Source organism: Myxine glutinosa, chromosome 1, assembly GCF_964187855.1.
Source record: "Myxine glutinosa chromosome 1, kmMyxGlut1.1, whole genome shotgun sequence".
Taxonomy (NCBI): Eukaryota; Metazoa; Chordata; class Myxini; order Myxiniformes; family Myxinidae; genus Myxine; species Myxine glutinosa.
Window position 1 is genome coordinate 364,310,091 of NC_136261.1, and position 23,592 is coordinate 364,333,682.

Here is a 23,592-nt window from a genome sequence, read left to right on the forward strand (position 1 = left end):
AATACCTCCCCGCAGCTCTTCCTCACGGTTCAGCAACAACAAAAACAACAACAACAACAACAGCAGCAGCGGCGGGCGCGGGGAGTGCGCGCCCTCACTCCGGCTTGGTTGGTAGGGGGTGTTGGGAGGGCACCAGGCCTTTCCAACGAGCCGCCATCGAACATGTGCTCGACGGGGTTACCAAGTAGGGGCTCGCTGTCAGCTCCTCGTCAAGGGCGGAGCCCGGTAACCCCCGCACCCAATAGAAGCGGCGGACCGGTCCCATCTGGGGCGGAGCCAACCAGCCGAGGGCGTGTGACTCCCCGCTGAGCATGCGCAGGAAGAGGGAGGTGACGTCAGATGCGCGCTGAGCTTGGAGAAGCAAGACGTACCCTCCGAGCGCTGTGAGGGCTCCCTGCATCTTTTGGACCGTGCTTGATCCTGCCCCCGAGCCAAGGTGCACCTTGTGCTATCGAACTACCTGTCCTTCCCTGCCATCAATCCCTGTGTAAGTCAGTCTTGTTCCGTTTGTCTGTGGTCTGTCGGGGATAAGATAAGACTGTAACTAAGTGCCCATCTCTTCTGTGTCTTTTACCTCACTCTACCTTGTAATCTACCCCTTTTCTCCACCACTAATTATATCCTCCTCCGGAGGTCTTGAGAACTGTACCCCTTGCGTCGTTTCATTTATCCCAGTCGTTGTGTCCTTTCCATCATTGATTTAGCGTAGCGCGATTTGGCCAACGTTCGAGTGGAATCGGGTGAGTTGGGGAAGAATCGGGGGAACTGTACGAACACGGCGGCCATTCCGCTCGGTCAAGCAACATCTTTAGCCGTGTCCGTAACAATATATATATATATATATATATATACAGTATATGTATCTATCTATAATTCCAGTAATCTCTGTGTGTGTGTGTGTGTGTGTGTGTGTGTGTGTGTGTGTTTGTCTGTGACCGCTGTTTCTCGACAACTACCGGTCCGATATACTTGAAACTTGCCAGGTATATTGCTGGGGACCCGAGGATGTGCCTTTTCAAGGTTTCATATTAATCGGAGAAGTAGTTACCGAGCTATGGCGATTTCTTTACCAAACTCCGCAAGCCGTTCGCTTTGGACCAAACCATTTCATGTAAATAGAGGGGGGGGTTCTGTGGTCGTTACTGCCACGTGGTTTCAAAGTTTTTTTTTGTTGTTGTTTGCACGCATGCTTTTTTGCACGCACGTACGGGCACCCACGTACGGGCACGTCCTAGTATATATAAATATAACACACTGGCCCCCAACCAACATCCACTCTCTCCAAAAAGCTAAAGCAAGCTGGATTTAATTCTGAAAAATGAGAATCAAAAGTAGGAACTTCTAAAAAGAAATACGAAATATTTTGATGGTAAGAACATCTTAGCACTGAAAGAGAAAAAATAAACATTTGTGATTCCTTGCATGAACAAATAACTTAATAAGAACACCAAATTAACTGATGAGGTTAATAGCCCACATTGGAATTTGTCCAAAACTGGGGCTTATGGATTTGGGTCTCTTCCGTCGGTCCGTCCGTCCATCCATCATCTCGATGTATAGACCGATTTTGTTCATACTTGGCACAAAGACAATACATGATGGTGTACATATGCACATCATTTTGTTTCGCGATACGATCAAAGATGGCCGGCTGGTGGCCATTATAGTTGTAAAAAAACCTGTTGTTGAACACTTCCTCAACCATTTCTTCGACATGCATTTGCCGATGTTGTTCAAACTTTACACACAGATAATGAATTATGGCTTAGTTACATCTCCATGTCATTTTTTTTGAGATCAGATCCAAGATGGCTGACTGGCGGCCATTTTGTTACGTAAACGTGTCTCCAACAATTTATTGGACATGCATGTTCCGATTTTGTTCAGACTTGGCAAAAGCAGAGTACATGATGGCATACATGTGCAACTCAACTTATTTTGTGATCTGATCAAAGATGGCCGACTGGTAGACTTGCAGCCATTTTAGTTGTAAAAAAAACCGATATTGAACACGTCCTCAACCATTTCACAGACATGCATTTACCGATCTTGTTCAATCCTGGCACGCAGATAATGAATGATGGCTTACATATGCGCGTTGTTTTTTTTTCAAAGATCAGATCCAATATGGCCAACATTTTGTTCCTTAAACATGTCCCCATCCATTTCTCGGACATGCATGGACCAATTTTCTTCAAACGTAGCACAAAGACAATACATGAGAATACATATGCAGACAATTTTGTTTTGTCATCTGACCAAAGATAGCTGACTGACAGTCTTTAACTCTGGACAGCAAAATTACTAAAACCATGGCGGAAGCTATGACATTTTATGTCTTTCTTCTTGTTTACAAATATTTTACGATAAAACCTACTCGGCATAAATTTTATAAGAACATGACATTTATGAGTGATGTATTAAAATGAACATGTATGATAATTGCCACAAACCTTTGCATTGGCTTTCAAGCTGTGCATCCTGACGTCCTTTTGGTTTGGGTCCATCCATACGTATATACGTGTCAGGCTCAGACTTCACCTTTTCCAATAGCGCTGAAAAACATCACAGAATGCAAAATATTTGATTCTCATGTGTCATGTACCAGAAGGAAACTCATACTTTTTGAGTCAAAATGCAAGAAATGTATGTGCGCAGGCAGGAAATAGATCAAACAGACATCAGACAAATGAAAGTATTGTACTGTACTCAGTTTCCCAGAAGCACAGACAAACAAGGTAGATGCTGCAGTATATTGTGAGAGTCGTGCAAATACTGGCTGTTCTGTACCTAGGAGAAGCATCTTTCTTTAACCAGATTATCCAATTCCATCTTTGGCTACACTATACCCTGCTCAGACGTGATACACTGGCTTGACCGTGTGGCGAGGCAATAGCAAATCAAGCAGCTGGCTTTCTCAAAAAGGAAGGCTAACTCTACCAAGGGCAAATTCTCTGGGAGGACCCTCTTCCTTTTTGCAGATGTCTCAAAATTGTGCCATCCAGTACCCCCATGCCACTGACAGGCTGATAAAACTTTACATAAGCAAGATATACTGGCATAACCACAAACCTTCATGAGTGATGACTGATGACCTTCAAGCAATGAAGGTTTTTTTTTTTTTTTTTTTTTTTTTTTTGGATACAGAGTCGAGGCTCGTGAAAGAGCTAACATTTATCAAACAAACAAATCAAACAAACAAGTAAACAAAGTATATAAAAATGGGAGCGGTCGACAAGATGGGGAGAGAAGGGGAGGAAGCACACAAACACAACATTTGAGGGCAGGGACATCGGGAGATGTGTGGGAGGAAGAGGGCCTGGGGGGGAGGCAGGATAGGTATAAAACGAAAGGACACCAAGGACTTCCAGGAAAGAAGACAAAAGTCACCTCAAAAAAGTGGATTTGGGGTGAAATTAGCGGGGGTAGAAAATATCAAGGTTTTGGATTGGGGAAGATAAGAGATGGTGGTGAACAGCCGTTTTAAAGACCTGGAGGGAGGAGTGGGATTGAAGAGAGTGAGGGAGTTTGTTCCAGAGGCGGGAGAAAAGAGGAATGAAGGAGTGAAGGAGTGAAGGTGAGCAGAGAGTCTTGATTTTGGCAGTTTAACCATAAGAGGGTTGCAGGCAGATCTTGTGCAACCTGCAGGAATATTTGGGGGACAGAGCCCAGAGAGAGCTGGGGGAGCAAGGCCGGAGAGGAGTCGGTAGAAGACCGAAAGACCACCAACCTGCCTGCGGTGAGTAAGTGAAAGGCCCTCGGAGATAGCGTCATCGCGGGAGATTCCAATGATTCTGAACGCTTTGGTTTCAACAGCGTGAAGACGAGCTAGGTGTGAGGCAGGAGCACCAGCCCAGAGGGGAGAGCAGTATTCCATTGAGCTGCGGATGAAAGCCTTGTATGTGGTGAGGAGCTCAGGTGTGCCAAGGAAGGACTTCGCACGACAGAGGATGCCCAGTCGGCGACTGGCTTTGGAGGCCAGCTTGGAAATGTGGTTTTCCCAGGAAAGATCATGGCAGATAGTGAGACCCAAAAGCTTGAGTGACAGAACTTCTTGGAGAGGATTATTCAGAAAGTAGATGGGAGGGTGTCCAGTCGGTCTTTTCGGAGAGACATCGTAAGAGTGTGAGATTTGTCAGGATTGAAAGACATGTTCCATTTGTTTGCCCAGTCTGTGATTTTGTCCAGGTCTGCAGAGAGTGAGGAGGCTGCAGACTGCCGATCTGAGGGAAGAGGAATGGAGCGGCAGAGAGTGGAGTCATCAGCAAAGAGATAGAGAGGATTTTCAAGAGAGTCAGAGAGATCATTGATGAAGACCAGAAAAAGCACAGGGCCCAGAACACTGCCTTGGGGAACTCCAGCCTGAACAGGAAGAGGATATGAGAGAAACCCATTCAGGGCCACACGTTGACTACGCCGAGAGAGGAAGTCCGCCAGCCATGCGTGGAGATTTCCATGGATACCAAAGGAGGAGAGTTTGGTGAGCAGAGCGGGGTGCCAGACCGTATCGAAGGCACGTGATATGTCGAGGGAGACAGCTCTAATTTCCTGTTTGGCATTGAGGACCTCCATCCATTGTTGAGACAGCAGAAGCAGCATGTCCAGAGTCGAGTGACCTGGTCTGAAACCAAATTGATGATCAGAGATCAAGCCATTGGAGAAGAGGAAAGATTTCATATCCAAAGCAATGATGGATTCCATGACTTTGCTGATAATTGGGAGAAGGCTGATTGGTCTGTAGTTGCTAGGATCTGTTTTTGCACCTTTTTTGTGCAAAGCGGTGATGTTGGCTGATTTCCAAGCAGATGGCAGTTGACCTTGAGCAAAAGAGAGGGTGAAGAGAACAGAGAGAGGGAGTGAAAGAGCGGAAGAACAGAATTTTAGGACCCGTGGGCTGATGCCGTCAGGTCCAGTTGCAGAATCAGAGTCGAGGGTTGACAGAAACTTTTCCACCTTGTCAGGAGGAAAGGACACGGAGTCCAGGAGCAGCTGGGTACGACTGGGTACGGTGGGTACAGAGAGGGATGGGTTTGGGACACAAAATTTAGAGGCAAACACAGAATTGAGGCATTCAGCTTTTTCACGTGCGGAGTCAGCTGTGTAGCTGTTTGAGGTAAGGGAGGGGATGGAGGGGGAACAAACACCAGAAAAAGATTTGACCAGACGCCACCAGGATTTGGAAGAGGGAGACAGATAAGAGAGTTCGGTCTTGAGAACGGAGAGATATTGTTTCCTGGCTCTCCTGAGGGTGGACACACACTTGTTTCGGGCTTTGTGAAAGGAAATGAGATTTCCTTCCGTTGGATTTGCTTTCTAGGAGACGAAGGCAAGTTGTTTCTGGGCAACAGCCTCACCACAAGATTCCGTGTACCATGGACGGGAGGAAGGGTATGACAACTGAAGACGAGATGGGATAAATCTGTGCATGAGAGAGAGCAATTTACTTTGGAAGAATTCCCAGGATGAGTTGATGTCAGAGGTGGTAGAGATGGGAGACCAGTCCAGATGATTGATGGCTGCTTGAAGACCGTGCCAGTTGGCCTGAGTGAAATGCGAGACTCGCCGACGCTGATGAGGCTCCCTGAGAATGGTCAGAGAGATGTCCACTTTAACAAGCACATGATCAGATGAGCCGATTGGAGCAGAAGAAGAGCAGCAGACATTTTCAGGGAAGTTAGTCATAACCAAGTCCAGAAGAGAAGATGCTCCGTTGACTGAGATCCGGGTCGGGAAATTGACAGATTGTGTCAGTCCCAGTGAGTCGCAGAAGTCCTTTGCTGAGGAGCCATGGCTGGTGAGAGCGGTACCCACACCCAGCCAACTGGCATGGTGACAATTGAAATCACCACATATGAGGAAGAGAGAGTTAGGATGAGTAGACAGAAGTTGGTCCATATTATCAGACAGCGAGATGTAGATGGAGTCATCACTGTTTGGTGGACGGTACAACACACATATGAACAAGAGGTGGTAGCGAAAGGGAAGCCGTAGCCAGAGGTATTCCTGGGGGTGAGGTGGAGAGAGTGCAGTGCAGGGCGAGTGAGGAAGAGAGTTTTTGATGAAGATAGGATAGTTTGGAGTATTTTGGATGCGGAACATCCCAGTATTCATCTATGTCCACCTCAGTTTTCACTTTCACCTTCATCGATAAATCTGTAAAGAGACTTCTATAAATGCAAGCACTCTTGGGTCACAGAAGAGGAACACGATGAAAACATACATTTCTGAAGCAACACCCTTTTTGTAATGAATCACAAAAAATTAGCAGCAAAAGCTTCTTTTTTTTTTACTCTTGCCCAAAGGCTTGGATCAAATCTGACATTTCAACCAAAAAACGTAACTTTCTGAGTCAGCTTTTCCAAAACAGCAGGTACAGTGCATTCAGAAACTATTCAGACCCCTTCACTTTTTTCACATTTTGTTATGTTGCATCCTTATGCTGAAATCGTTTAAATTCATTTTTTCCCTCATCAATCTACACTCAATACCCCATAATGACAAAGAGAAAACAGAATTTTAGAAAGTTTTGCAAATTTATTAAAAAGAAAAAACTGAAATATCACATTGACATAAGTATTCAGACCCTTCACTCAGTACTTAGTTGAAGCACCTTTGGCAGCGATTACAGCCTAGCGTCTTCTTGGGTATGACGTGACAAGCTTTGCACACCTGGATTTGGGGATTTTCTGCCATTCTTCTCTGCAGATCCTCTCAAGCTCTGTCAGGTTGGATGGCGACTGTCGGTGGACAGCCATTTTCAGGTCTCTCCAGATGTTCGATTGGGTTCAAGTCAGGGCTCTGGCTGGACCACTCAAGGACCTTCACAGAGTTGTCCCTAAGCCACTCCTGCATTGTCTTGGCTGTGTGCTTAGGGTCATTGTCATGTTGGAAGGTGAAACTTCGGCCCAGTCTGAGGTCCTGAGTGCTCTGTTTCAGGTTTTCATTAAGGATATCTCTGTACTTTGATCCGTTCATTGTTCCCTCAACCCTGACCAGTCTCCCAGTCCCTGTTGCTGAAAAACACCCCCACAGCATGATGCTGCCTCCACCATGCTTCACCGTTGGGATGGTATTGGGCAGGTGATGAGCGGTGCCTGGTTTCCTCCAGACATGACGCTTAGAATTGAGGCCAAACAGTTCAATCTTGGTTTCATCAGACCACAGAATTTTGTTTCTCACAGTCTGAGGGTCCTTTAGGTGCTTTTTTGCAAAATCCAAGCGGGCTTTCATGTGTCTTTCACCGAGGAGAGGCTTCCGTCTGGCCACTCTGCCATAAAGCCCAGATCGGTGGAGTGTTGCAGTGATGGTTGTCCTTCTGGAAGTTTCTCCCATCTCCACACAGGATCTCTGGAGCTAAGCCAGAGTGACCATCGAGTTCTTGGTCACCTCTCTTACCAAGGCCCTTCTCCCCCGATTGCTCAGTTTGGCCCGGCGGCCAGCTCCGGAAGAGTCCTAGTTCCAAACTTCTTCCATTTAATAATTACTAGGGCATGCCCGTACTATATATATGCCCGTACTATATATATATCTAAAATTATATCCCCCCCCTCTATTTACATGAAATGGTTTGGTCCATTCGCAACGCCAAAGCGAACGGCGAACGGCTTGCGAACGGCTTGCGGCAAAAAAAAACTTTGAAACCACGTGGCAGTAACGACCACAGAACCCCCCCCTCTATTTACATGAATGGTTTGGTCCATTCGCAACGACCACAGAACCCCCCCCCTCTATTTACATGCAATGGTTTGGTCCATTCGCAACGCCAAAGCGAACGGCGAACGGCTAAATCGCCATAGCTCGGTAAGTACTTGTCCGATTAATTTCAAACCTTGAAAAGGCACATCCTCGGGTCCCCAGCAATATACCTGGCAAGTTTAAAGTATATCGGACCCGTGGTTGTCGAGAAACAGCGGTCACAGACAAACACACACACACACACACACACACACACACACACACACACACACACACACACACACACACACACACACACACACACACACACACACACACACACACACACACATTAGTGGAATTATAGATAGATGGAGGCCACTGTGCTCTTGGGAACCTTCAATGCAGCAGAATTTTTTTGTAGGCTTCCCCAGATCTGTGCCTTGACACAATCCTGTCTCTGAGCTCTGCAGGTAGTTCCTTCGACCTCATGGCTTTGTTTTTGCTCTGATATGCATTGTCAGCTGTGAGACCTTATAATTATATAGACAGGTGTGTGCCTTTCCAAAGCATGTACAATCAATTGAATTTACCACAGGTGGACTCCAATCAAGGTGTATGTAGAAAAATCACAAAGATGATCAAGAGAAATAGGAGGCACCTGAGCTAAATTTCAAGTGTCATAGCAAAGGGTCTGAATACTTATGTCAATGTGATATTTCAGTTTTTTGTTTTTCATAAATTTGCAAAACTTTCTAAAATCCTGTTTTCTCTTTGTCATTATGGGGTATTGAGTGTAGATTGCTGAGGGAAAAAATGAATTTAAACGATTTCAGCATAAGGCTGCAACATAACAAAATGTGAAAAATGTGAAGGGGTCTGAATACTTTCTGAATGCACTGTATGTAGATTGAGCAGCATTTTCACTAAAGTCCCAGTACAAAAATAGGGGCAATACCCCTGGTGCTCATCTGGTAGAATAAACAGTATACGACACTGACGGAAGGTATTTTAAACCAATTTCAATGGTTTCTTGAAGACAGGGTAGCATGTAGAATCATACTAACATAATCATAAGACTTTAAACAAACAAATAAAAAATATATATATTTTAGGGGACAACCCCTCCTCACCATGCCCACCCCACCTCTTCAGACCCCAATTTTTCTGATGCCTTCAACAAACATCCTCAGACCCGGATTTTTCTAATGCCTTGAACGAACATTGGTACATCATGGGTGATTTTTTTTTTTTTTTTTGTGCATACAGAATCGAGGCTCGTGAAAGAGCTAACATTTATCACACAAACAAATCAAACAGACAAACAACGTATATAAAAAGGGGAGCGGTAGACAAGATGGGGAGAGAAGGGGAAGCACACAAATACAACATTGGAGAGCAGGGACATCTGGAGATCTGTGGGAGGGAGAGGGCTTGGGGGGAAGAGGCGTGGGAAGGGGGGGGGGGGGGCGAGAAGTATGAAACACAAGGACACTGCCAGGAAAGAAGTTGGCATTTCAAAAAAGTGGATTTGGGGTGAAATTAGCGGGGGTAGAAAAGATCAAGGTTTTGGATGGGGATAAGATGGATATAAGATGGATATAACATGGATATAAGATAAGATGGATGGGATAAGATGATAAGATGGATAAGAGATTGTTTTTTTTGTATACAAGATCGAGGCTCGTGAAAGAGGCTGTGAAGAGGCTCGTGATCGAGGCTGTTTTAAAGACCTGGAGGGAGGAGTGGGATTGAAGAGAGTGAGGGAGTTTGTTCCAGAGGTGGGAGAAAAGAGGAATGAAGGAGTGAAGGTGAGCAGAGAGTCTTGATTTTGGCAGTTTAACCATAAGAGGGTTGCAGGCAGATCTTGTGCGACCTGTAGGAATATTTGGGGGACAGAGCCCAGAGAGAGCTGGGGGAGCAAGGCCGGAGAGGAGTCGGTAGAAGACGGAAAGACCACCAACCTCCCTGCGGTGAGTAAGTGAAAGGCCCTCGGAGTTAGCTTCTTCACAGGAGATTTCAATGATTCTGAACGCTTTGGTTTCAACAGCGTGAAGACGAGCTAGGTGTGAGGCAGGAGCACCAGCCCAGAGGGGAAAGCAGTATTCCATTGAGCTGCGGATGAAAGCCTTGTATGTGGAGAGGAGCTCAGGTGTCCCAAGGAAGGACTTCGCACGACGGAGGATGAGTCGGCGACTGGCTTTGGAGGCCAGATTTGAAATGTATTTTTCCCAGGAAAGATCATGGCAGATAGTGAGACCCAAAAGCTTGAGTGACAGAACTTCATGGAGAGGATTATTCAGAAAGTCGATGGGAGGGTTTGTCCAGTCGGCCTTTTCGGAGAGACATCGTAAGAGTGTGAGATTTGTCAGGATTGAAAGACATGTTCCACTTGTTTGACCAGTCTGTGATTTTGTCCAGGTCTGCAGAGAGTGAGGAGGCTGCAGACTGCCGATCTGAGGGATGAGGGATGAGGAATGGAGCAGCAGAGAGTGGAGTCATCAGCAAAGAGATAGAGAGGATTTTCAAGAGAGTCAGAGAGGTCATTGATGAAGACCAGAAAAAGCACAGGGCCCAGAACACTGCCTTGAGGAACTCCAGCCTGAACAGGAAGAGGAGATGAGAGAAACCCATTCAGGGCCACACGTTGACTACGACTAGAGAGGAAGTCCGCCAGCCATGCGTGGAGATTTCCATGGATACCACAGGAGGAGAGTTTGGTGAGCAGAGCGGGGTGCCAGACCGTATCGAAGGCACGTGATATGTCAAGGGAGACAGTTCTAATTTCCTGTTTGGCATTGAGGACCTCCATCCATTGTTGAGACAGCAGAAGCAGCATGTCCAGAGTAGAGTGACCTGGTCTGAAACCAAATTTATGATCAGAGATCAAGCCATTGGAGAAGAGGAAAGATTTCATATCCGAAGCAATGATGGATTCCATGACTTTGCTGATAATTGGGAGAAGGCTGATTGGTCTGTAGTTGCTAGGATCTGTTTTTGCACCTTTTTGTGTAAAGCGGTGATGTTGGCTGATTTCCAAGCATATGGCAGATGACCTTGAGCAAAAGAGAGGGTGAAGAGAACAGAGAGAGGGAGTGAAACAGCGGAAGAACAGGATTTTAGGACCCGTGGGCTGATGCCGTCAGGTCCAGTTGCAGAATCAGTCGAGGTTTGACAGAAACTTTTCCACCTTGTCAGGAGGAAAGGACACAGAGTCCAGGAGCAGCTGGGACTGCTGGGTACAACTGGGTACGGTGGGTACAGAGAGGGATGGGTTTGGGACACAAGATTTAGAGGCAAACACAGAGTTGAGGCATTCAGCTTTTTCACGTGCGGAGTCAGCTGTGCAGCCATTTGAGGTAAGGGAGGGGATGGAGGGGGAACAAACACCAGAAACAGATTTGACCAGACGCCACCAGGATTTGGAAGAGGGAGACAGATTTGAGAGTTCGGTCTTGAGAACGGAGAGATATTGTTTCCTGTCTCTCCTGAGGGTGGACACACACTTGTTTCGGGCTTTGTGAAAGGAAATGAGATTTCCTTCGATTGGATTTGCTTTCCAGGAGGTGAAGGCAAGTTGTTTCAGGGCAACTGCCTCACCTTATGATTCTGTGTACCATGGACGGGAGGAAGGGTATGACAACTGAAGACAAGATGGGATAAATCTGTGCATGAGAGAGAGCAATTTACTTTGGAAGAATTCCCAGGATGAGTTGATGTCAGAGGCGGTAGAGATGGGAGACCAGTCCAGATGATTTATGGCTGCTTGAAGACCGTGCCAGTTGGCCTGAGTGAAATGCCAGACTCGTCAACGCTGAGGAGGCTCTCTGAGAATGGTCAGAGAGATGTCACTTTGACAAGCACATGATCAGATGAGCCGATTGAAGCAGAAGAAGAGAGCAGCAGACGTTTGCAGGGAAGTTCGTCATAACCAAGTCCAGAAGAGAAGATGCTCCGTTGACTGAGATCCGGGTCGGGAAATTGACAGATGGTGTCAGTCCCAGTGAGTCGCAGAAGTCCTTTGCTGAGGAGCCATGGCTGGTGAGAACGGTACCCACACCCAGCCAACTGGCATGGTGACAATTGAAATCACCACATATGAGGAAGAGAGAGTTGGGATGAGTAGATAGAAGTTGGTCCATATTATCAGACAGCGAGATGTAGATCGAGTCATCACTGTTTGGTGGACGGTACAACACACATATGAACAAAAGGTGGGAGTGAAGGGGAAACCGTAGCCAGAGGTATTCCTGGGGGTGAGGTGGAGAGAGGACAGTGCAGGGCGAGTGAGGAAGAGAGTTTTTGATAAAGATAGCAACCCCACCTCAAGGACGAGGCTCAGGTCTATCATACCGGAGGAGGGAGTAACCCGGGAGAGATACTAAGGAATCAGAGACATCATGAAAGAGCAAAGTTTCTGTTAAGCAGATCACGTCTGGTTTGTCAGAAGCAACCTGCATGGAGAGATCAGTCAAGTTTGAGCGAAGGCCCGGATGTTTGAGGTCCATACCGTTAATGAAGAGGTAGGGGGAGCATCGGATACAGAACAGAGGGGGGGGGGGGGGGGGGGGGAGGGGTAGGATAAGATGTGGAAGAGGAGGAAGAGGTAGGGAGAGCTGTTGACAGTATGTCAGAGATTTCAGAATAGCTAGGAGAAAGGAAGGATGGGGCGGACAAAATGTTTGATGATGATTGGGTGAGGCACAGTGAGGTGTTATTTGAGGAGGGGCAGAGCGAGGCAGAAGGTTGGGGGAGATGGAGGTGAGAGTTGGAAGGGGGAAAAAGTGGGGAGGATGCTTGAGGAGGAGTGAGAGGGGGGAAATGGAGAAGAAATGAGGGTGGGGGAGATTTGAAGGGGAGGGGCGAGGGGGGAAGTTTATGAGGGGAGGGGTTAGGGGGGAGTTTAGGAGGGAAGGGGCAAGGGGGGGATTTGAAAGGGATGGGAGATGGGGGAGATTTGGAGGGGAGGGGTGAGGGGGTTTTTGAGGGGAGGGGCGAGGGCGAGTCTCGGAGGGGAGGGGTGTGGGGGGGAGTTTAGGAGGGGAGGGGCAAGGGGGAAGATTTGAAAGGGATGGGTGATGGGGAAGATTTGGAGGGGAGGGGTGAGTTTGGATTTTAGAAAATGTACGATTAATGGGAAACGAACATTTATTGCAAGATGAGTTTCTTGTGACCTTCGAGTCAAAAATACGTTTAAGGACGCTGGAGGGGAGGGGGGGGGGGGGGGGTGGAGTGCAGGTGAGTTTAGGGAATGTATGAAAGAGGCACTGTAAGAGATGGATTTTTTTTTTGAAATGAGTAGATTTGGTGAGCAAGTCGAAAGCACCCTTTTAAAGAAGAAGAAAAAGGTGTTATCATATACGACAGAATACAGTACTTCAGGGGAAAGTTTAAACATTTTAAAATTGAACAGTGAAAACTATCTGGGAAATGGGAGTGAAACATGTGGTCGAAGAACAAACGAACGAATAAGAACAAAGAAGGAAATGTTTTTTTTGTTGTTGTTGTTGTTGAGATTTAAACAAGGACGTACGGGGTGAAAAGATTGGAAAAAACAGAGAACGAAAGTAAATGGAGCACAATCAACCGCTGAGAGGAAAACAAAGCCTCAAGGTAGGACACGGTACTAGGACTCAAAAACGCGGCACGAAATAACCGACGATTTTTTATACAGGTATGAAAGATTAACACCGATAATCTTCCTCGGGACACACTATAGGTACACACACCGAAAGATAAATACAGTTTCGACAAAAATACAATTGTGAACAATTCTTACTTCACTTCGAAAACGTGGAGAACGTGTGCAGCTTCGAAAAACCGTGCCGTCACCGCCAAGATCTCGCGAGATGATTAAGGTTGTGGTGAAGTTTCATTGAAATTGTGTATGTAGTTTCAGAGAAAAGAGCAAATACCTACTTTGGGGGGCGGGGGAGGGGAGCAACATGCCTTCCCCTCCCCCTCCCCCTGTAGACCAACTTCGACTCGATTTTATTTAAATGGCGGCAACAAACGTTGGTACATCACTGCTGATGAATGGAACGTTGTCAAGTTTCATCAGAATTGCGTGTGTCGATTCTGAGAAAAAAGCAAATACCTATTTTGGGGGGCAACCCCCCCCCCCCCCCCCCACTCACCCCCGTAGACCCCACCACCACCAGGGCACGATTTTTTTATATGCCGTAAATAAACTTTGGTATATCACGTGTGGTGGAGGATTTGGTCACGTTCATCGAAATCGTGTGTAGTTTCAGAGAAGAAAGCAAATATCTATTTTAGGCGGTCAAACCTGGACCCACTTTGACCCCCCATAAATCCCCTCAGACTTCAATTTTCTTAGTGCCGTGAACAAACTTTGGTACATCACGGGTGATGAAGGTTGTGGTCAAGTTTCATCGAAATTGTGTGTGTAGTTTCAGAGGAAAAGCAAATTCAAACCTGGATCCACTTTGACCCCTGGTAGACCCCCTTAGACAACGATTTTTTTTTTTATGCCGTGAGCAAACATTAGTCACAACACAACAAATCTCATTCGTGCCAAATTTGGTCGCAATCCCATCAGCGGTTTCGGAGAAGAGGTTTCAAGTGTTTACGGATGGATTGACGGACGGACGACGCACCATCGGATAAGCTCTGCTGAACTTCGTTCCAGGTGAGCTAATAATTGAGAAAATTATAATGTTACAAGATCTTTCACAACTTACCATCTTTCTTGTCCGCTTTTTCTTCAGGACGAAGGGGGTTCGCATCCTCTACCTTGATCTGCATGATTTCAAATCCTTCCATATCCTCACCATTTGGTCACCATCCAGTCAAAACAGGTTCTTCTGATTCCTGCTGTGCACAACAAACAACCTTCCAAAATCAAATTCAGCATGCATGTTTGGTGAACCCTTTTAGATTACTAAATATGTACTTTGGGCTTTATCCTCACATGTGCTTAATCCAGCACAGTATATTTTGTGAACATCTGCAAAACTGATGTTTTCCTGATCAACCAGGAAAACAAAACAAAACAAGATGTCTCTGGGGAAAAACATTGAATGACCTTTACAAAAACAATTCAGAAGCAAATTTTATTTTCCACATTTGCTGCAGTGGCCCACCTTTTCCAATCCTGTATATAAAAAATAATCTCATCACCTCCACCACCAAAGGTGGATGGAGGTTATGTTTTCACCCCTGTCTGTCTGTTTGACCGTTTGTCTGTCTGTCTGTCCGTTTGTGAATAAAATATCTCAAAAAGTTGTGGACGGATTCGGACGAATTTTGGCAGAGATGGCGGCTATCGGCATTACAGCCGATAGCGTATGTGACAAGGACAAAACTGATTTGATTTTGGTGAAGATCCGGATTCGGCTGCTCGAATTTTTTAAAGCGATTCATCACCATTGGGAGATCGGGTCAAAAACGATACATAGCAGGATATCTCAGAGTTATGGATGGATTTGGAGGAAACTTGTTGGACAGGTTGTGTGTGTGATGAGGAAGAATCAATTCAATTTTGGTGAAGATCCAGATCCGGATCCAGCTAGTAGAATTTTTAAAGTGATTCTTCACCATTGAGTGATATGGCCAACCAGACGGAGGTATTCTCTCGACTGAGTGCCTATCTAGTTTCAGACTGTTCTCGACGAGGTCAGGAGAATTGTTATGGAATTTCAGTATCTATAAAAATGGACATAAAATACAAGAAAACTGGAAAAAAAAATTCACAACTTAAAACCTGTTGCTCATCCCATAATGTGAATTTCGCACCCAAGATTCATCTTCTCTCAGTATTCAATAACAATTGTGTAAATTTGCCTACAAGTAATGAAATTTGATAAGATATTGCAATTGGGCTTACATTTTGAAATAGCATCGTCATAGCCATTACTTTTTGTAACAGCAGCAGAACGATCACAACTAAACCCTATCATTACGACACGAAACTTCACTGAAGCCCATTAGGAGCATTGGGAATAGATAATGCAGCACAATAAAAAGAAGGTACACCACCATATTTTCAGGTTTTGAGATCGTGGTTTTGGATAGGGACCAAAGTACAAAAATATTTGTGCTGGTCCATAATTATAGATCACAAGAAAGGTATTAAAAACTACAAAGATTCTGAATGTCTGCAAGAACTCAACATTTCACAATGCCTGTCCAAAAAGTTCAAAAAGTGGATGGAGGTTATGTTTTCACCTCTGTTTGTCTGTTTGTCTGTTTGTGAACAAAATATCTCAAAAAGTTGAGGACGGATTCAAACGAAATTTGGCAGAGGTAGTGTATGTGACAAGGTAGTGTATGTGACAAGATCCGAAGTCGGATCCGGCTACTGGAATTTTTAAAGTGATTCTTCACCATTGGGAAATATCGCCAACAATGATACATAGCAGGATATCTCAAAAGATAGATTTGGACGAAACTTGGTGGACATGTTGTGTGTGTGACAAGGAAGAATTGATTCAATTTTGAATTGAAGATCTGGATCCGAATCCGGCTAGTATAATTTTTAAGTGATTCTTCACCATTGGGAGATATATAGCAGGATATCTCAAAAGGTTGTGGACGTATGATTTTGATTAAATGCGATTCTGTATTGTGATTTTCTGGTCTACTCTGGTATACAAAATATAAACTGTTCACGTGGCAGAGGTATGCTCTCCACTGAGTGCCGTTCTAGATATAAAACAGTTTCCTTACTTGATGCAAAGTCTATCCTGCTCAGCTCAGCGAGAGAATATGGGGCAGTAGCACATTTCTGGTAAACGCACATGCACAGTCCAAGCTCTACCCTCTCCTCAGCAAGACGTGAGTACGTCTATAAAGTACATAGTACAACATGTCAATGAGTACATACAAGTGCGTATAGTACAATGTTATTACGTCGATTAAATACGTAGTACTATACCGCATTTCCTCACTGAACGTTGTTTCGTTACAACTTCGCTGATACAATAGAGAACATATATCCTTTTAGCATCGCTATGTTCACTATTACATTTTTTGCCAGCAGGCCACGGTGAACTACTTTGTGCCATGTGTTACGGATCCGTCACTTTGTTTGATTTGTTGTTATTATTTACTTGTAGGATTTTTAGTTTCAGGTAATATTGTTAAGACTTTTGTGTGACATGGAGATGACTTTAGTAAAAGGAGAAAATAAATGTTTGTGAAGGAAAAAGGAAGATGCGGCAAAGAGGCCGAAGAGGAGAAAGAAAAAGTCGGAAGAGAGAGGAGACTGCCATGAGAGAGATACAGCCGTTAAGTCGTGTCGAGGCTGCGAGCGGACTTTTTTTTTGATATTGGTCGCGAATGAGTTGAGGCTTCCCGGGGGAGGGATTGCCCACGACATCGTCCTATATTGCAATTGCAATTAAACCTGCGTCTCAAGTTTTACCACAAAGTTTGAGTTATTGTTGGAGAGAAATCAAGCGCCTCCATTTCAGGCCGATACGCCATTTTGTCCTCGAAGCGGAAGAGGTAGGGGAGGAAGGTCCAGCTTGAGGGATCTTGTTTTGTCGTTGGGATTTCCATAACGACCTCACCGTGTGGAGCGCCGTTGGTTTAAATATCGGCTCAATTCCCATTTCGACCTCTCACCTCGTAACTCCTCGTCTGCCGCCGTGCTAATGCCTGCCTATTCTCATCATTCTGCACGGCTTCAACCAGCATGGGGATTAGTGCACGGACTTTGGGGAATGTTACATTCCACTCACGTTTGTCGTATCGTGAGTTTATTGCTTTGAGAGCATTGTGGGAATTATGGTACCATCACATGTATTGTTCGTTTGATGCAAGTGACATTTTCATTGTACTTTCTTTAAGAATGTTATTATTGTGTATGTGAGAGTTCTTAATACAGTTACTTGTTTTGTTCTACAATAGCATTGGTGTGGTTTTACCATGGTTTATTAGAACACTCAAAATAACAAATCTTTCCGCCTCGTTCCCTCTCGAGACTCTGAGGTGCACCGTAACCGGGGTTCGGGGAGGAACACCTAACACATGTAGAAGTAGAGGTGCATGTCGATGCTGAACATTTGCATCACACCATTTTGATGTTGTTTGAAGCATGATTCAATTCCCTATAAGGACTAGTCAAAATGCTCAATAAGTGATGGTAGTGAGTACGGTAATAAGAAAACAAGGAAAGAATTAGTTAAGAAATTAAATGAGAAGTTTTAAAGCGTTTTGATGCCGGAGAACAAGTCGTTGATACCGGGAGCGCACTTGGGCTGTCCCATTAACTCTACCACTTGCCCTTCCATCCAGACCCACCTCGACAAAAAACCTCCACACCCATTTCTGGTGAGTGGCATCTTGTTTACATTTCTTCTTCATTAAGAAACATTTTATTACCTCGCACTCGTGACATGGAAAGCGTGGTTGAGGAATCGGTCACGTACCACCTTTAGGTACGTGTCTGCATTTTGTTAAGAGCGTGCATTGAAAACCATTTAACTTAACGGAGGAAATTGAAACTTCACACGTTACATGACCATTTGATACAGCGCATATTGAGCATACAACAAAAACCATGCGAAATTAGAATCATTGTAATCGCTTCAGCCTTGCTCGGCTGCTGAAAATAGTGAAGAAGAAGAAGTACATTTGGTGTTTTAACAATCTCCCGATTTATTTTGTTATGGATCTCAGAGTACGGCACTCCCGTTAGCAAGGGGGGGTTAATCCCCTTGTCTTGTTAAGCTGGCCGTCTCCGGGCCTGAAACTATCCCGCTCCTTTGCGGGGCGAGATTGGCCAGGGTGATTGGTCAATGGTTTCCCAAATACCTTCACCAATCTCTCCGCAAAGCAGGGAGATGAGTCCCTGCTCGAACCGCGGATGTGATGGTAATTGCCGAGCGGTTTAGCAATCCACAATCCAAGCCGTTAACAAAAGGACTAAACCCGATTAAAAGCGGTTGGCCAAATCGTGCCACAGGTACTCAATTGGGGACAGGACGCAAGCGATCGGATGAGAGGAACCAAAGAATAAGAAGGGTGAAGGAAGAACAAATGATTTATTTACTACACTAAAAGAGGAAACGAAAGAAGGGAATATACAAGAAGAAGGAAATAAAAGGACATAGGGCAAGCTTATCTAAACGGTCTTAACTTATCACGACCCCAGGACAAACAGACAGATTCACACGGAATGGTAGCTGGTAGGGGAGGAAGGTCCAGGCAGATGGTTCCAGGCGATGGGACCCGTCCAGGCTCCGGGTCCGCGGGCGAAGAACGGCAGGCAGCTTTGCGTATCGTTGGCGTGCGACCGGACCTTACATATGCGAGGGGCTGGAATGCTGCGTACGTATAGCGTGCCAAACGCTCTCAAAACCAACGGCAGTTCGTATCAAAACGATCGTCCCAAGCGATCCTCTGCGCAATGTTCTTATCATCCGCGTCTCTGCGCTGTTCTCTCCTCACCTGCCGATCATCTGCCGATCATCTCTCCTCTCTCTTGAAGTAGTTCGCGGCGGCGCTTTTATTACCTGCCTCGCGTATCAAGCCGCGTCCGCTTCACTCCGCGTACCGGTGAACACGCCTCGGCCCGGATTGGTCACGACGGTTCATTGGTACCTCCCCTCGTGACGCGTTGATGGGGCCACGCCTATGTTCCTGGCCGCTCCTCCCTTCTTCTCCCACTCTGCCACGTGGCTTATGGCGGCGGGCAGGAACAAACCAAAAGGCAGCGAACACTGAGGCGGCTGCGACTGGTAGAGTAGCGCAATATGATTTGGAGGGCAGATTACGCCGCAAAATGAATGGAATGGGAATTTGAGAAGGGGCCTAGGTTATTTGATTAATACAACGCAGATTCAACTATTGGAAACGGATCCTTACCTGAAACACATAGTAATGAAATAACTAAAGAAGAAGCCTATGGTGTGCTACGTGTTGCTCGTGGCCTAACTAGGGTGCGACCTTTGACCTTTACACCAAAAATGGGAATATTTACAGGGGATTATTTATAAGGGAACATTTACAAAAATTTACCAAGTGGAGGGTTCTAAAAACCACAACAATATTTTAGCAATATTTTAGTGTCAATTTGTAAGACTGCACATCTTTATCGGCCTTGGTAGTTATGAAAACACTCGAATAAAAGTTACTTTGTAAGGGCTTGTGAATGCAGTATATCGCAGACTTTTCAAAGTACAATTTGTACACATTTACCTCAGAAGTGTAGATAGATGCAATGACACATTTGTAAGACTGCACAGGCTAAATATTCCATGAATACCATCGTTTTATTTAATTATCAAATGATATCATTTAGGAATGTACATAAACTTTTACCGGGTTTTTTTTTTTTTAAACGAGAAATGTTCAAAAGAACTTAACTCCAGTTTATACATTAATTATTATGGGAAAATATGATTCGTTTAATGCTATGTCGCTTAAAGTCACATTTTACGAGAACGCAACTAAGTGAGGACCAAGTGTATAGTTATAACTGTGAAGGCGCTCTTCCCACATACTTACATAGCTGTGATTATGTCTTAGTTATATCAACGTACTTAGTTATATAGATGTACACACCACATACACATGCAGTATTTATATGGCTGTGAGTATATCTATCAAGTAAAGAGTAAACATAGTTATTGTCCTGTCACCAGTGATTAAGACCGCTGGATGACGAATAGCCGAGACAGTTTTTACTCCCGAGGCGAACAGCGGAAAATGGTGGTATTTTTACACGCGTGGGAATTGACAGGATGCAAGATGTTTACCTGGACAGAACACACGAGTTTATTCCAAAACCACAAAACACACAAACACCACAATAAACTCAACAATAATTATTTGATGAAAATAAACCGAAGAGGTCAACAGGACAGGTGAGGTAAAAACTAAAATTATATTTTGAGGATCCCCACACACAGTCAGGAATACGAACACACAAGGGAAAGTAAAATGAAAATAAAATGTTCCTTTTTATAGTGCACTTAGCTTTGGTCCACTGAGACTTTTTGGAGGTTAGCGGTCGTTGAAACTCGAAGCCCCACAGGCGGGAGCTCAGAAAAAGATGGCGACGGCGACGACGGCGCCCAGGGCAGTGAGGCAAGTGGTGGAGATGGCCCTCTCTTTCCTTCTTTTATTGTTGCCACTGTGGGGGGAGGACAGCGCAGCCCCCAGCTCCCCCGAAGAGCACCACAGCCAAACCCTCCTCACAATATGTGCAGAAAAACAAACTGCTCTCTCTCCAACACCAAAAAATGGCCAGCCTTCTTGTTGGCCCCAGCAGAAGAAGTGCGCTCCTCCTCTTCACTCAGGTCAGCCAATCCGGGTGAAGCCCGACTGCTTTCTCTCCACCTCCCACCCCCCTCCCCATCACACCACTCCTAGGGCGTGGCTTTTTTCCTTATTAAGTCCTTTGGGCGGGGCTTAGTCCGCTCGGCTCTGCTCGGGTTTTGTCGGCGGTTGTTGTTGTTTAAAGGAGGTTTTTTCATGGCCGGCCTCATCAGCAAAACGTAAAGGGAAAATTACAGAGGGAAAATCACGTACTGGGGAAAATTATTCTTAATCCATACGCTAATTAACACTAATTCACCCCTCAGGTGAAGACACATAAACAATCTTAAGCTACAGTTTCCCCACTTAAGTACATCGAGATTTCTCCTACGCATCCATGGTCCATGCTACATCCTATACAGTTCTATCTTTACTATGGGAACTTTTATCTGTATCTTCTATCTTTACTTTACTATTCGTATGTCACGTACATTTATGGGGGTAACATTACATTTCTGAAGGCACCTTTGTCACATACTGTACCTGTGGCAAACTACTTTAGACCCTGAAATTACATCTGTATCAAAGCAGTCAGTTATTTAGCTTCAGCAAAGATTGTACTCCACTTCAAATTCTAGTATGTGTATATATATGTGTGTATGCATGTATGTATGTATATATTAAATACCCTTGTAAGGATGTTATTGGACAAGCAGAGCAAAATTTGAGCCACGAATACCAAAAGGCAGAGAAGGCTCTAACGCTTTGCCTATACATTGGTATTAAGTTGAAAACATTCACATTGGGCTAACTGCAAATCCAAGCACAAACAAGCCAAGGTGAAACACAGCCAAGGCTTTGCTCACTAAAATAGATGCAGTCTCGATTTCAATTTGGCCCAGTTTCTGACACCATTACATACTATGGTGGAATTTTAAAAATTGATAGTTCTGAGAGTCTTGACTCACGTAGTAGCTAAACAAAGGGCAGACCTCAGGGGCCCCGAGTTCGAGTTATTGGGGTCTTAGGGTCCCGATTTCGAGTTATTGGGGTCTTAGGGTCCCGAGTTCGAGTTATTGGGGTCTTTGGGTCCAGAGTTCGAGTTATTGGGGTCTGAGGGTCCAGAGTTTGAGTTATTGAGGTCTTAGGGTCCTGAGTTCGAGTTATTGAGGTCTTAGGGTCCTGTGTTCAAGTTATTTGGGTCGTAGGGTCCCAAGTGGGGTCTTCGGGTCCCGAGTTTGAGTTATTGAAGTCTTAGGGTCCCGAGTTCAAGTTATTGGGGTCTTAGGGTCCCGAGTTTGGGTTCTTGGGGTCCCGAGTTCGGGTTCTTAGGGTCCCGAGTTCGGGTTCTTGGGGTCTTAGGGTCCCAGGTTCAAGTTATTGGGGTCTTAGGGTCCCAAGCAAGTGTTACACTGGCAAGTGTTCCCAATCCTTCCCAACTTTATTACCCCAATTAATATCCCTTCTTTAATCAACCCCGTACAGCTTGTAACGTTTCCTTCACTTCTCACTATTATTTTCCCGTTTGTTCATTTCCTTGCTTATAATGTGCAAGAGGTCTCCCACTGCCCCAATTCAGGTTAATACCGTCACCTTGCTGTTTATACACAAAATAATGAAGGGGAGGGCCCATTTGGCCCAACTGGTTCTTCCATGAGCCTCGATCTTGTCAAGAAAACTTGGAAACAGTCGGTGTCATTTTGGCCAGTCAAGCTTGCGGTTTTTGCCTGCCACACGTCAATGAGATGGACTTCACATGTGCACACGGTTAAACAGAATCCATATATCTCCCCTCCACAGGAAAGATTTTTACCTCACGAATTTCTGCGTCTGCGCAACGGGACCGGCGAATAAGTTGAGACAACGCGATCCGATCACCACATTTAAAACATCGTCTATCATTAAAATCCAAACAATGCATTCACAACTACATAGTACATGTTTAAAAAGCAGAAGTCCTTAAAACCCTTCAACTCACAATTTTACTTTGAAAAATATTCTCTTCGTCTCACAGCGTCACAGGAAAACAAACCCTTAACCTATCATACATCTTCTTCTTCTTCAGTAATAATATTCATTGATTGATCGCTTGCATGGAATCCCTTCAGCTCTTTCTTTACCAGCCCACAAATGCATTTTTCTCCCCACAATCTTACGAACCAGTAGTGCTCGGCACGAAATAAAATAAAAAATTCACAGAAATGGGGAAAACAAAAGCTGCGTCCACACAAGCTAGACGATACACTCCAATACACCGCAAGACGTGAATCCAAAAGATTGCGATTTGATGCAAGATTTTATTTTATTTTAAATAAACATAAAGATCAAGCAGAAGCAATCTTAAGCAACCCACAAAAATACCCGGGATAAATACATTGTTATATTATAGACCACGACTGCTCAACGAAGCAGCTTGTAGAGCGCTCGCCAAGCAGCTCAAGCACTCAAGCAAACACTTCAATGAAACGTTGATAAAGAACGGCTGGCTTGGCTTGGGGGTTCTAGTTCTACAGGCCTCGGGGACGGAGGTGAACATGGGTAGAAAAGATTATGGTCTTGGATGGGGGATGATCTGAGATGGTGGTGAACATCTGTCTTCAATACCTGAAGGGAAAAATGAGACTGAAGAGGATGTGAAAGTTGGTTCCACAGGTGGGAAAAAAACAAGACCGATTGTCTAACTACGGC

General features: G+C 45.0%; 1 protein-coding gene across 9 annotated transcripts in view; it reads right to left on the reverse strand.

Moving 5' to 3' along the window:
- The window catches only part of LOC137414567 (uncharacterized), a 154,768-nt gene extending 131,760 nt beyond the window's left edge, over positions 1 to 23,008 (reverse strand). For 3 of the 9 annotated variants that reach the window (XM_068100090.2, XM_068100092.2, XM_078770015.1), the window contains exons 1-3: positions 22,883 to 23,008; positions 14,379 to 14,511; positions 2,454 to 2,555 (exon numbers count right to left, since the gene is read on the reverse strand). In XM_068100090.2, the coding sequence (XP_067956191.2) occupies positions 2,454 to 2,555; positions 14,379 to 14,460 (184 nt within the window). In that variant the 5' untranslated portion in view covers positions 14,461 to 14,511; positions 22,883 to 23,008. The remainder of the gene's footprint in view (positions 1 to 2,453; positions 2,556 to 14,378; positions 14,512 to 22,882) is intronic. The other 6 variants (XM_078770019.1, XM_078770020.1, XM_078770017.1 and 3 more) reach the window with 4 other exon arrangements.
- Between the last annotated feature and the right edge of the window lie 584 nt (positions 23,009 to 23,592).